Here is a 15,337-nt window from a genome sequence, read left to right on the forward strand (position 1 = left end):
GAGATTAGGGTTTCTCAGGGATGGCAGACAGCCTATGAGTTAACTCCTTAATTAGCTCCATGGTAGCCTTAAACCCTTGGTCGTGGCGTTCCGTCAGGGAACAAAGCCCTTCCAACAGGTCCTGTAGTAGCTCCTCATGCCTCCCAATAGTGGTTCCCTGCAGGGAGACAGCGTGGCGGAGCTAATCCAAGTCTGCTGGGTCTGTCATGGCCAGTTCGTTCTATCAGGGCACAAGGTGAGACCCAGATGCAGATGGTTGGAGTCTTAGATGTTTATTGATCCAAAAATGGGTAGGCAAGAGAATGGCCGTGGACAGGCAAAAGGTCAAAACCAGTTCAGAGTCCAGGAGGTACAGAGTGMCAGGCAGGCTCGAGGTCAAGGCAGGCAGAATGGTCAGAGTCCAGAAACAGGCAAGGGTCAAAACCGGGAGGACTAGCAAAAAGAGAATAGAGGAGGCAGGAGCACGGGAAAAACACGCTGGTTGACTTGGACATACAAGACGAACTGTCACAGAGAGACAGGAAACTCAGGCATAAATGATCTGGGGAAAACAAGCAACACCTGGAGGGGGTGGAGACAATCACAAGGACAGGGGAAACAGATCAGGGTGTGACAGGGTTCTTGGTCACCTCCCTGACCAAGGCCCTTCTCCCCCGATTGCTCAGTTTGGCTTGGCGACCAGCTCTAGGAAGAGTCTTTGGGGTTCTAAACTTCTTCCATTTAAGAATGATTGAGGCCACTGTGTTCTTGGGGACCTTCAATGCTGCAGAAKTGTTTTGGTATCCTTCCCCAGATCTAGTTTTAATACATTTGCAAAAATTCTAAAAWRCTGTTTCRGCTTTGCCATTATGGGGTATTGTGTGTAGATTGCTTAGAAAAAACATCTTATTTAATCAATTTTAGATTAAGACTGTAACGTAACAAAATGTGGAAAAAGTCAAGGGGTCTGAATACTTTCCAAAGGCACTGTATATTTGAAACAAGTAGGATATTTTATAATTCACAATATTGCACTTTATCTGGCTTGTTAATATATGTCATTTAGCAGACACTTTTATCCTAAGCGTGCATACATTTTATGTATGGGTGGTCCCATACATAATCTTGTGTCATCTTCAGACAAATTAAATGAATTAWTTTGGGCCATTGAAACTAAAGCCAGCGTATATTTRTTTCCTTCACAAAAACTGGTGTCTAACCCTTTGGCCACTTGACACAATCAAGACTGTACTCAAAAGACTGCCCRCCACTGTGTGAGATTGAATGCTCAATCAAACTGAGCCAGATCTGAATGACACAGTTATTTACCTGGAATTAATCATAGAATCAGTAAAAATACAATTTTCAAAAGGCACTCGCACATCTGAGCAATCTCTTTGCAGGTGAATGGCAACAGTTGAACAAGATTAAGGAAAAAGGAAACATTTTAATARAATTAAACTGTTATTTGGAGTTAGCGGTGGATTATATTTAGGCCTAGATTGTATCTATTGTATCTAACTTCATGATATTATTATTTTTTCTTTTTCTTTGCAATATAGTTCCCAAGCATATTTAATACGCAAGGGGATAGAAGAAATCGGATCCATGAACAGGGTYCAGTGACTCGACACAATCTATTGTCTGAGTATCAGGCGTATGTCCAACAATTGTTTCCARTCCGTACACCCTCCCCGAAAGGCAGCACCTGAGGAGAGAAGCAGGTTTCTCCATCCTTTGTCCCTCCTCCCCTCGCGAATGCTGTTWAAATAGCGGGTGATTGAGAGTATSTTCTTCRCGACCACYCCTCTGTTTTAACAGTATAGCTGGATTTACAGTAGCTGTGAGCACAACTTGTTCAAGGTGTGGTGCGACGCTTTTTACCTCACGGAATCTTGCAAGTCTCAAAATCACAGGTAAAGTTTTCAGCACTTTTATCTAATCATGTGGATGTTTTAAAACAASAACTCATTCTTTGTTTTAAAATCAAATTCTATTACGTTTCTTGATTTATTTGGAGKTGGTTAGTTTTATAAACACTATCAGATTATAATTTATGAACCTTTTCTCCCTGGAATAGCCTACGGACGTTTTTCGTAGTTTTTTTGTCACATTATTTAATTTAATTAGTGGATCTAGGCTACTAATTAATAATGTAAAAACAATAACAGTCTAGTCTTAATTCAACAGGCTTACCCATTCACTATGCAGTGTTTTGTTGTTGTCGAATTCACCACCCATGATATTAACAATTAATTACCATTTACCACAATACTGGCAGGCCTATGTTTATTCACTGGCATTTTCTTTTCTTTTTATTTAACCCTTATTTTAACCGTTAAGTTGACTGAGAACACATTCTCATTTACAGCAATGACCTGGGGTATAGTTTACGGGCGGGGGGGGGTGGTGCAATGAGCCTATTGAGCGCTGGATGATTAGGTTCCATGAATGCAAGATAGGACAATTTGCCACTGCTTTCTAAACCCCTACTCTTACGATAAGGCCATGGGATCTTTACTGACCAATGTATGTTAATGTATTTATTCAAACTGGTATGACTTTTATGTTTCCATAATACATCTCAAAGCTTTTGAAATAGGTTTAGTATCATGATCAACATGATGGTGCAATGCATCTGACTGTTGATGATTACACTTGTAAATGTTTAATTGTAGCTGTCCTTTGTATTCATTATTGTTATTGTTATTATTATTATTTACAAATCCTAATCGCCTGGATCTCTGTTACTGTATCAGGAATGGACAATAGCAGCAGACTAATGATCGCAGTCATCATGGTAATGACGTGCATGGCAATGGGAGCCGAGGCACAGAATCTCTTCAATGCCTCTGAACGCTACTATGGCACCCAAAGCACCACAATGGCACCCATTGCCACAATGGCCCACCCAATGCCACAATGGCACCCAATGCCACAATGGCACCCAACGCCCAAATGGCACCCCAACGCCACAATGGCACCCAACGCCACAATTGGCACCCCAACGCCACAATGGACCAACCACAATGGCACCGCCCACAACAGCACCCAACGCCACACAATGGCATCCAACGCCACAATGGCACCCAACGCCACAATGGGGGCAACCCAACGCTTACAATGGCACCCCAACGCCACAATGGCACCCAACGCCACAATGGCACCCAACGCCACAATGGCACCCAACGCCACAATGGCACCCAACGCCACAATGGCACCCAACGCTACAATGGCACCCAACGCCACAATGGCACCCAGCGCCACAACAGCACCCAACGCCACAATGGCATCCAACGTCACAATGGCACCCAGCGCCACAACAGCACCCAACGCCACAATGACACCCAAACCGACAATGACACCCGTCCCAGCTCTCACGGTGAGTTGCCTAGGCTACATGTCTCACAGTCTCAGACTCCAAAAAAAAAAAAATCTCTCACACGTTCTGTTTTTCCTCTCAACTATCACTATTTCCCTTTCTAATCTTATCTCTTTTTTTCCTCAACAATAAACCTCACAGACTGACATGGAAACAGGAAGTAGATCAAGCAATAGAGTGCCTGTTTGGGAGTTTCAATTACACTATCTCACATAGTATTCATGTAGGGCTTTTTGAAAGCCCAAAAAACACATTTTACAACAATGAGGCAAACAATGGAGTAAAACAAGCTTTATTCTTGATATTCGTCAAGAATCAATATCATTGATTTAAAAGTCCAAAAATGTGTCTACCAATTGCATATTGACCCTTTAAAATGAATGACAAACACAACAGCAACTAATGAGGGACTCTTCCTACACAGCAAAGCATCTCAAGGACGAATTGTGGAAAGACTCAGTTCTGTGCTGCTGAGCCATCAGACTGTGACCCGGCCATGGCTGGTTCATGTTTCTTCGTCTCCACGCAGCAGTCCTCAGGACAGACCTTCTCCCTCCAGCTACGAGGAGAGTCCAGAGGCTACATCGCTGTAGGCTTTTCCAAAAACACCACACAGGTACGGAAAACTGCCCTGAAATTAGTATACATTGTACAATACCCAGGAAAAGTGCGATGGGATTTGTGATTGAAYGAAAGTAATTTTAACCTCTAAAAGTCTACTAAGCTAACATATGACATTGTTTTAAGATGGTCATACCATGCCTCATTTAGTTATTTCATTTGAAATGTTATGACCCCTGTAGGCAAAWAAAAAAAAAGGCAAAACAGTCAAAAAWTAAATCATAAGGTTTCTATCTTGGAGATATAAGAAAGCTAATGAAATATTTGTGTTTTTTGGACACGTTTAACCCCTTTTCTTTGTTGGCACAAAACTACTTCCATACTTCCATTCGTTTCTTTTTTACAGGTACCAGTTACCTTCAGATGAGACCCATGACACTTGTAGAGCAAAACGGAGAATACCATTGTTGTTTGTGAGAATCTTCCCTTTCCATAGTGGGGTTATATTAGTTTGTAGCCCAAACGGTTTCGGACGCCATAGACATAAAGTGGCACATCGGTCGGTACCAACTTCAGACGAGTCCCGTGGGGGTCGTAGAGCAAAACCGAGAACAACATCGTGTTCGTGAGASTCTCATCTTTCRATAGAGTGGCCGTGTTAGTTTGCACGCTGCAGATGTTTTCGTGAATTGACCGATTTTTGGGATGTCTCATGGTCTGACAACGTTGTACTGTAGCTCGGCAACCTTCCACCGCAGATGTGGAAGGCCGACATAGGCGGATGTGGAAGGCCCGACATAGGCAGATGGGGGAAGGCCGACATAGGCGGATGTGGAAGGCCCGACATAGGCGGATGTGGAAGGCCGACATAGGCAGATGTGGAAGGCCGACATAGGCGGATGTGGAAGGCCGACATAGGCGGATGTGGAAGGCCGACATAGGCGGATGTGGAAGGCCGACATAGGCAGTTGTGGAAGGCCGACATAGGCAGATGTGGAAGGCCGACACAGGCGGATGCGTTGGATAGAGAAGAAGCCCATGCAAAAACGGACAGATTTTGATGCAGATTTTTTATTCTGTTACTTAGATTGACACACAGGTCAATAGACTCTTAATTGACTTCAGGAAATTCTGGATTTTGTAAATTTGGGATGTTGAGATTGATCTTTAATTAATGACTTAAAAAAGATATGATTTATTTCTAGTTATTTGAATTCATCCTCTCGCTCTCCTCTGTAGGGCGTTAATGACACCACCTACGTGTGTGCCAACAACAACGGCACTATGAAGTTCTTCACCACTCTCCTCCTAAATAAAGTTCTGACTGTCACTGGCACGGTGAGTTGAACCAATCAGAAACAATTGTTTCACTTCTGCCTTCCTGGAACGCCTTTCAGGAGCGAGGTTTGATTTCAGGCAAATTCCAGCAGTTAACTGATATTCACCCAATGAAGTTGTGAGTTGAACAAGATTTAGAGCCAAGAGTAAGAGTAATTCAMGAACTTGAATTCAAACATTTTCTGAGTGGTCATATAAGTTCAATTTGATCCCAATGCTGCATATACACMTGGGTGCCATTTGGGACAAGGCCATGGAGAATAACAATGTACCTGACTAATTCTAGGCCTACTGACATTTGGCTAATGTCCATTTTGACTAATAACGTTGGGACTCTTGTGTTGTGTAGCTGCCTGTGGACTCTGTGAACGGCTCAGTCAACGGTCAGATCATCCAGTGCACCTTCTCTGCTACTCTCCCCGAAGCTACCAGGAGCACCAGGAGCGCTGACACCAGCTTCGTCCTCTCCATTTCCAACGGGACCTTAATTAACGGTGAGGCACTCATCCAAACACGCTCCAGGGTGAAGCTTCTTCTAGATACAGACGTAAAATCAGCTTCCTCTTCCCCAATCCCAACCTTAACGGTTAGTCGGGGGAAATGGTCAACTGACCCCAGATCAGCGTATACGGGAAACTTCACCCTATACCTCCAAACACCCTGTGGACATTGTATCCCCTCTTTCTGGTCCATCTCTAACTCTCTCTGTCGCTCATCTTTTTCTCCTCCCCCAGAAACCCTGGGTACTCCTAAGGTTGTCCTGGTCAGCAATGTAGCCGTGAACCTGGCCAACCCCAACAGTACTGTGATCAACTCTTTGAACGCCATCCCCACTACTGCTACTTCCTCCACTACTGCTACTCCCACCACTACTGCTAATTCCTCCACTACTACTACTTCCAACACTACTGCTAATTCCTCTACTACTACTAATTCCTCCACTACTACTAATTCCTCCACTAATGCTACTTCCACCATTACTGCTATTTCCATCACCGCCTCCAGCCACGCCATGGGCCTGCAGCACACCCTGTCTCAAGGTAACAACCCCATTGGAAACAGCTACTGCTAACACCGAATAATAATAACTGATAACATGATTGATTAAATGTTAGTATTTCAATATTTGTAAAAAAAAAATGTCTAACCGTTTCTAAGGATTAAAAGCACTACAAGTCATGAGCACTTTTATAATTTATAAAACATGTATATAATTTATCATTAAATTATTTATATTCATTGATAAAGCATTTCTAAACATGTATGACCATTTATAACAGTATATTCAATGGAAGTTATTATAAAGTGTTACCGTAGTACCTTATCTCATAAAATCCCATATAATCTGGAGTAGACAACCAATCTTCCTCCCTCTCCTTCACAGCTCTGCTGATCCTGCTTGGTGTGCTAGGTATGATGATGCTGTAATGATGATCTGAAGGTGACACTCCATGAACTCAGAAATCCTGCATCCATACCTTTACTGCCACTGCCACTGGCCAGGCTGCACTACTTTRGCTAGGTTGGGAACACCGTGTGGTGCCTTTTCGGACGCACTGGTACCGGGTTAAAAGACCATGTCAGATCTGAAGTTATATGCTTATAAATGCATGTTCTTCAACATACATAGTGAAACACTTTCTAGTTGGGGGTAGTAAGACAATAGCGTACAGAATGGATCCGGTGATTCAAGGCCCAATGCTAACAGTTTCACTATTTCAACCTRATATTCATCCTCTCCAGCACCACCCCTAACATCAACACCTGTCTTCTTCAATTTTGTTGATCACGAAACGTCGAACCCGCCGCTTTCACATATATTGATGTCTCYGGAGGTTGGTGGCACCTTAATTGGGGAAGACGGGCTCATGGTAACGGCTGGAGCGGCATCTGCGGAATGGTATCAAATACATGGTTTCCAGGTGTTTGATGTTGGTTCGGGTGGTGCGTCAGATGATGAATATGAGGTTGGAGTTTCCCTATGTATACCCCACCCCCATGTCATCCCCTATACATTTAGAATCTTTGTTTTATTTTGTCTTTGCTGATGTAGTTTTATGTTGGTGTGAGTGTGTGTTTAAATATTTGTCTTGAGTGTTGGCACACATTCTCATAGATGACACCACAAATTGGCAGAAATGTGTGTGTGTGTTTGTGTGCGTGCGAGCGAGCGAGCTTGTGTGTCTGTCCAATAAGGAAGCCACTGGAAGMTGAACTGTTCTTCCTGATTACCCTTTTAAATGAAACATGTTTTAATGTGCAATTATGGAAATATTTTTTTTAACAATATTTTTTTAAACAACAACGTTTTTAACAATGCATGTTTTACCTTTCARGGGTATATTTGCTTAATCAGTTGACACTCACACTGACAACTTGTAATGTACTGTACACTCAAAAGCTGACACAGAATCACTCAGGGTTAGTTCGGATTGCATACTGTTGTATGAGTCATGTCTTTTGCAGGGTGTTTCATCAGACAGTTGGTAAAGGTGGCCTTGTTTGGAACCAAAAGCATAACATTTAAAAAGCATAAACGACAAGCTTACAACAAAATATATAAATACACATAGAGACTGTAGCACTTTCAACACAATATATGAAAAGTACTTTACAAATAATGTTATTATAGTATCATGAATGAATGAATCAATGAAGAGCTGCCTACAGGTAAGTGCCAAAATAAAGGAAACACCAACATAAAGTGTCTTAATAGGTCGTTAGGTCACCACAAGCCASAACAGCTTCAATTCAACTTTGCATAGTCTCTACAAATTTCTGGAGCTCTATTGGAGGGATGCGACACCATTCTTCCATGAGAAATTCCATCAGTTGGTGTTTTGTTGYTGTTAGTGGAAATCGTCCCTCCAGATGATCCTATAAGTGTTCAATTGAGTTGAGATCTCGTGACTGAAATGGTCATGGCATATGGTTGACATCGTTTTCATGCTCATCAAACCATTCAGCGACCACTCGTGCCCTGTTGATGGGCCATTGTCACCCCATTGGGGCATAGCCATGTTTGCCAAAATAATGGCCTGCCCAGCGTTTTTATACATGACCCTAAGCATGATGGGACGTTAACTGCCTAATTATCTCAGGAACGACACCTGTGTGGAAGCACCTGCTTTCCATACACTTTGTATTCCTCATTTACTCAAGCATTTCCATTATTTCGGCAGTTAAATATACATCTCTATTCAAGAACAAAATACCCCAAAAGGTCATTTTTACACCTCTTCAATTCATTGGCTCAACATTGGAGYCAACCAAAACCCAACACTGTTTTATGTCAGGTACTTGACTTAACGTATTCCTTTCAGCTCCTAGTAGAGCAAGGACCTCAAACATGAGATAAAGAGCATGTGTAAAACATCCTTATAAATCATATTTTCAGAACACAAAAACATGTATTACAGTTTTAACATTAGCATTGAGAAGTATACTCTGGTATTGGAATGGTATATTATTGGTATAGTTTATGATGTTTGTTTTGTYTTATATGTGCATTCCAACAAATAAAAGCAATTCTTCAAAAAATACTATTTGACAGGAGAAAAGATACACATACATTTGAATAAACAGCCCAGACTACTGTATAGAAACCCCCCCACTAATTGCTCACTATACAGAGAATATGAAGCTGGTTCAATGTTTACCTTGGCTGTAGAGCGCTCCTTTGGTAGCACACCAGGTTTCAGGTTGGTAGAAGAGGTTTGAGCAGATCAACAGTATCAACAGGCCTGGAAAAACTAACACACAAGTTTTAAAAAATCGAGTGATTTTCCAACATGACTGTTCTACACTGTCACCTGCTGGTTGACTCAAGTAATAATCAACGMGCTCAACGGCATTAGAGCAGTGGTTCCCACATTTTTTGTAGTCCAAACATTCAACCTCCAGCTGCATACCTCCTCTAGCACCAGGGTCAGCGCACTCTCAAATGTTGTTTTTTGCCATCATTGGAAGCCTGCCACATACACACACACACACACACACTATACAATACATTTATTAAACATAAGAATGAGTGTGAGTTTTTGTCACAACCCGGCTCGTGGGAAGTGTTATAATAATCAATAATTTGTCTCTTTATTTAACCATCTTACATATAAAACCTTATTTGTTAATCAAAAATTGTGAATAACTCACCACAGGTTAATGACAAGGGTGTCCTTGAAAGGATGCACATAACTCTGCAATGTTGGGTTGTATTGGAGAGAGTCTCAGTCTTAAATAATTTTCCACACACAGTCTGTGTCTGTATTTAGTTTTCATGCTAGTGAGGGCCGAGAATCCACTCTCAAATAGGTAAGTGGTTGCAAAGGGCATCAGTGTCTTAACAGCACAATTTGACAAGGCCGAATACTCTGAGCGCAGCCCAATCCAGAAATCTGTCAGTGGCTTCTGATTAAATTACATTTTCACAGAACCACTTGTTGCAATTTCGATGAGGCTCTCTTGTTCAGATATTGGTAAGTGGACTGGAGGCAGGGCATAAAAGGGATAATGAATCCAGTTGTTTGTGTCAACCGTTTCGGGAAAGTACCTGCGTAATTGCGCACCCAGCTCACTCAGGTGCATCGCTATATCACATTTGACATTGTCCGTAAGCTTGAGTTCATTTGCACACAAAAAAATCATACAATGATGCAAAGACCTGTGTGGTGTCCTTGTTAACACAGACAGAGAAGAGCTCTAACTTCTTAATCATAGCCTACATTTTTCCCCGCACATTTAATATAGTTGCATAGAGTCCCTGTAATCCTAGATTCAGATCATTTAGGCGAGAAAAAACATCACCCAGATAGGCCAGTCATGTGAAAAACTCATCATGCAAGCGGTCAGACAAGTGAAATTATGGTCAGTAAAGAAAACTTTAAGCTCGACTCTCAATTTWAAAAAACMTGTCAATACTTTGCCCCTTGATAACCAGCGCACGTCTGTATGTTGCAAAAGCMTTACATGGTCYCTGCCCATATCATTGCATAGTGCAGAAAATACACGAGAGTTCAGGGGCCTTGCTTTAACAAAGTTAACCGTTTTCACTGTAGTGTCCAAAACGTCTTTCAAGCTGWCAGGCATCACCTTGGCAGCAAGAGCCTCTCGGGGGATGCTGCAGTGTACCCAAGTGGCGTCGGGAGCAACTGCTTGCACACGAGTCACCACTCCACTATGTCTCCCTGTCATGGCTTTTGCGCCATCAGCACAGATACCAACATGAGCAGCAGCTACATTTGGCTACATACGGACTGTTAGTGGAATTCCCGCAAGAGAGTAACYGTTAATGTGATTGGATGTACATTTTTMGACTAGATGACCTGTATTTGACATTGTGTTGTTATTTCGCTGAACASTAGATGGTTTAATTGTATTTTTGGCAGCAAAACGAGGCTACTCAGGCGAGAAAAAACCTCACGCCATTGGAAAATATAAATGGACTGTTTGAAAATGTGAAGAGAAAAAAAAGTTTAAAAAAAAAGATAAAAAAAAGTGCATTTATTAAATGTCAATCACATTTTTATTTGGCATATCCCCGACAGCATTGTGCGTGTACCCCAGTTTGGGAATACCTGCTGCAGAGGACCACAGTCAACAATGACCACAGTGCATGATAAATGACAAAATGTTTACTTTACTCACCGCGAATCAATGGCTTCACAGGGCTTGAGGGAAGTTGAATTGAGAAATCTGTCTAAAGTGTGGTGGAGGTAAAGACAAATTCACCAGCAGGAGAAGAATAAGGCAAAATGTTAAAAATAAATTAAAAAACAATCCTTCAAAACACATCCTCGTTCCTGTTTGTGTGTTTCTGTGTGTGTATGTGTYTGCTCGTGCATGTGTGTGTGTGTGTATGTGTGTGCGCGAGCATGCTAGTATACGTGCAACAATTGGTGTCAGCATAGTCAAAACATTTACATTTCAAATACGGTTTTCTGAAACTTACCATCATCCTCAACGGACCCCCGGGAAAAAAAAGAAAATTTAAGGCCAATGTCTGGACCTCAGGGTCAAGTTGTTAAGTAAAAGTAGAGACAAGGGCAATTGSATTATTTTTATATGAGGATCATAGGCAATTTAATTGATCATCACCTCCATCTGAAATAAATAATCAAAGTATTAAATAATGGAAGTTTACACAGGACGGTATACACCTGAGTAGGATGAATCCACTGTACCAATTTTGGTTATACCACTTATGTCACGGCCGTCGTTGAAGGATGTGAACCAAGGTGCAGCGTTGTGTGCGTACATATTCCTTTTTATTTGAATGACGCCGACAAAAACAATAAACAATACAAAAATYACCGTGAAGCTTAAGGGCTATAGTGCCACAAACAAAGACAACTACCTACAACGAAAGGAGGGAAAAAGGGCTACCTAAGTATGGTTCCCAATCAGAGACAACGATAGACAGCTGTCCCTGATTGAGAACCATACCCGGCCAAAACATAGAAACACAAAATCACAGAAAACAAAACATAGAATGCCCACCCCAAATCACACCCTGACCAAACCAAATAGAGACATAAAAAGGCTCTCTAAGGTCAGGGCGTGACAACTTACTGGTGTTTTGTTGATCAATTCCATTGTTGTTCCATTGTACAAGGCGACTTTTTAAAAACAATGTCTCATTTTCATACAACACAATCATTGACTCATTGGCAAYAAAAAGGATTAATACAAAGGTGAGATTCATAAGATATTAGGATTTTCTTTTTTTACAATTTTAACATCAGCATGTTAATCTGTTTGTTATGAATTAATTAAGTATGTTTGAATAATTGGTGATGAATTGAGAGGTTCTGGTAATGTCTAAGCATCTGGTTCGTAAAAATGTCCAAGTGGGTTGCGATACACAAGGTCACTGGTTTGAATCCCACCCTAACCTTAACCAATTGGAATTACTTGCCCAAACGTAAACAATATCTAAACTTACTTGCCTAAACTTTACCACTTCATTGCATTAGTTTCTGCCCTCGAGGCAAAGCCGCCCTTAGAACAAGATGAAAGAAAACACAATCTGCTGGATACTTTGCATTACCGTGCTTTGATTCGTTTTGTATTTCCCTGACGATCCCCAGGTATTCCCCAAGTCTCTCTGGGGTTCCATTAATTAATCTCCACTATGTAAGGCGGGCTGGTTGTGACAGAGATGAAAGTGCAGTTCCTGGGGTCGTTCCTATGATTGCAGTCCTCAGGTGCTTTCTTTGTCTCAAACTCTGTGGTTAAAAAAACAAACAAAAAAAAGTCCCTTTTTAACTTTTTTCTTACATACTTTTGGGCCTTGACTCCTAGCTGTGCGGCTTGACCAGGAGCATATCAGAACTCTTATAGGCCAACAGGAATTTTTCCCTGGGCATGGCTAACGATGTGTGCTGAAAGTCAGGAAGCAAGTTCAGGGAGTGAGTGTTTTAATAAATAAACGCAACATAATGCAAAACAAGAAACACAAACACACAGACATGAAACTGAAACACAAACAATAACGCCTGGGGAAGGAACCAAAGGGAGTGACATATATAGGGAAGGTAATCAGGGAAGTGGAGTCCAGGTGAGTCTGATGATGCGCAGGTGCGCTTAACGATGGTGACAGGTGTGCGCCATAATGAGCAGCCTGGTGACCTAGAGCCGGAGAGGGAGCACACTTGACAATGTCACATGGTCAGGATGTAATCAGTGCCCTACTTTATGGTCTCACTGTGAAAAGAATATTCAGGGAGTTAATAAATCATAGATAAATAGTTATTTTGACATAACATCAATTGAATTAATTAAATGTACAATAACCCAAATAAGTATGTATGTGTACACACAACTACAAGGGAAATACTAAATGTTGTTTAAGTTACTAAAGTCGCTGAAAAGTTGCCATGTGACTTTAGAGGTTTGTGGGTAATTCAAAGTTCTAGATGTAATGTTACCGTATGCAATGTTGTAGAGATGTCTGTAGCAGTGGCGATTTTAGCATGTAAATCTTGGTGGGGCAAAACAAAAAAAATGTGGGATGCATGCTAGCAAAGCCACTACACAACACAACACTAAACAATACATGAATTACACTATAACGTTGACAAACGGTGCCCATAAACTGTTAGGGCCTACATAAAGCCAACAGCAGAGTCCCAACACCTTACCACTGCTACACCTGGCTATCAGCGGAGCCTTGTCTGGCAGCAAAACAGTTCATTCAGCCTCATTTACAGCCTTTAAAAAAAACATAGCTGATATGGCTGACTTGCTTAAAGAAATGTGGTCTCTACTGACAATTGAGATGTACAAACTATGGCATAAGACAAGCGGATAAGAGGCAATCCGCAATTTTGATTAAGACATTAATGAGACAGCGATGACGGACGTAGTCAATATAACTATTTGTTCAGCACTTTTGAAATGTACAGTGACATAATTCAGAACATGGGCCGCTACTTTGGATGTCTACTCCCTGTACAACAAGTCAAAACCGTAGGATAAATAAAGGGGGCATATAAACAGACAATGAAAGCTCTTATAATATTCAATGATGACATTTCTCTAAAACAGGTTATAGGCAACATGTGCACCACCAAGTTAGAACAGTAGGCGAAATTAAGAGGTGAAAATAGACCACATTTTTAGGGTGAGGCACAATGAACGCCGTTTGGGTCTTTGCGTGTCAAAAAAGATACACGTCATATAACACTATTTGACCCGTTAAATAAGCTTTTCATTTGACAGGTCAAATAACACAATTCTATTATAGAATGTTGTGTGTGTTGAATTTGCACGTGCAAGCCAAGCTCCACCACTACTATCAGTAGCACTGTCAAACCTGTACAAAAAAAGTTGGCAAAAAAGCACAGACCGGGTCACAAACGATGTGTTTACAATACCGCATTGGTGAAAATAGACCAAATTGTTAGGGTGAGGCCATAGGCGGAAATCCCAGGGGGGACGGGGGGGACACGACCCCCCCATCTTGGGAAAAATATGATTTGTCCCCCCCAATATATCACTGTAAACATAACTATGTAATTTCAATAATATTAATAATACGCAATGAAAGCACCTGTGCTGATTATAGACACTTAATAGCGCGTTTTTAAGTTTCAAAAGATTGCGACCCCCCCCGCCCTTTGCCTCTCAATGGTTTGATCCACTGCCAGTTCTTTAGCTGGCAAAGTAATAGAGGGTTCGTATCTACTGTCCGAAAGGGATATGTACGTAACTGACGTGAGGTTAATCCAGTCAGTCCATTTAGCATGTCTCATATGCAATGTTAATTTGATTTATTTTTTATGTTGGCAGGGTTCACACACTAGCTGAATTTGCAGAGCTAGCGCGCAACTAAAGCAAATATTAACTATCAAGCTAGCTAGTACCTATTCCATTTTATGTGGCGTCGTCAAGAGTGGAATCTTTGCTATCGTCAATTTATTCAAGATCAGCATGCAGTGCGCGTAGTGCTTGACGTCCCTGGTGATAAGTTAGCGAAAACTGAAGTCCAACTGAACAGACGAAACTACACTCTCTCTATCTATTGTCTTAAATATATATAATGGTCTCGTTGCAAAAGATAAATTGTCGCTTGTGGGACTTTTATTGTTTTTTATTTCAACCTTTATTTAACCAGTGTAGCAAAGTGATAGCAACACACAGAAACGGAATTGGTGCTCGCTTTGCTTTACAAATTCAGCTATTGTGGAAGCCAGCAAATTGAAACAAACTATTAAAATACAAAGGTTGCAGCATTGTGTTGTTAAATGTGTGGTGTGTGCAGCTAGGCGCCAGCCCAGGTAGAAAAATGGCAGAAAAAAAGTAGAAACGGACATCAAGTATTGTCAGTACACAAACCGCATAAGTAAGAACTTCTAAGCTCTAATCTCAAAGACTAGTTGATAAAATGTTCATTAAGAAAGAAGTGAAATGCTAATATGGAAATGTTTCACAATGATGTCATTAGGCAGAGCAGGCACAGATGGCACAGCAGACAGCAGAGCTGGGGACAGATAGTGCAGGGACAGATTGGCAGGGACAGGAGTCTCAGGTAAGTTTGTTGAGTCTTTTTGGCAACATTATGAAAGGTCTCAATTTTTT

The 15,337-nt window shown here is 41.4% G+C and overlaps 1 protein-coding gene across 1 annotated transcript; it reads left to right on the forward strand.

The window, feature by feature from the left end:
• Positions 1–3,115: 3,115 nt before the first annotated feature.
• Positions 3,116–8,802, forward strand: LOC112070011 (putative ferric-chelate reductase 1). Its single transcript, XM_024137415.1, has 6 exons — positions 3,116–3,361; positions 3,786–3,977; positions 5,162–5,260; positions 5,610–5,754; positions 5,995–6,300; positions 6,645–8,802. The coding sequence occupies exons 1-6, from the start codon at positions 3,122–3,124 to the stop codon at positions 6,686–6,688; spliced, it is 1,026 nt and encodes a 341-aa protein (XP_023993183.1). The 5' UTR covers positions 3,116–3,121; the 3' UTR covers positions 6,689–8,802.
• The last annotated feature ends 6,535 nt before the right edge of the window (positions 8,803–15,337 follow it).

This window comes from Salvelinus sp. IW2-2015, unplaced genomic scaffold, assembly GCF_002910315.2.
Source record: "Salvelinus sp. IW2-2015 unplaced genomic scaffold, ASM291031v2 Un_scaffold1199, whole genome shotgun sequence".
Classification (NCBI taxonomy): Eukaryota; Metazoa; Chordata; class Actinopteri; order Salmoniformes; family Salmonidae; genus Salvelinus; species Salvelinus sp. IW2-2015.

Coding starts and splice junctions, on each gene's coding strand:
- LOC112070011 (XM_024137415.1), top strand. CDS start 3,122: ATGGCACCCAACGCCACAATGGCACCCAACGCCACAATGGCACCCAAC. Junction 5,261..5,609: donor TTCTGACTGTCACTGGCACG/GTGAGTTGAACC, acceptor TGTGTTGTGTAG/CTGCCTGTGGACTCTGTGAA. Junction 5,755..5,994: donor CAACGGGACCTTAATTAACG/GTGAGGCACTCA, acceptor CTCCTCCCCCAG/AAACCCTGGGTACTCCTAAG.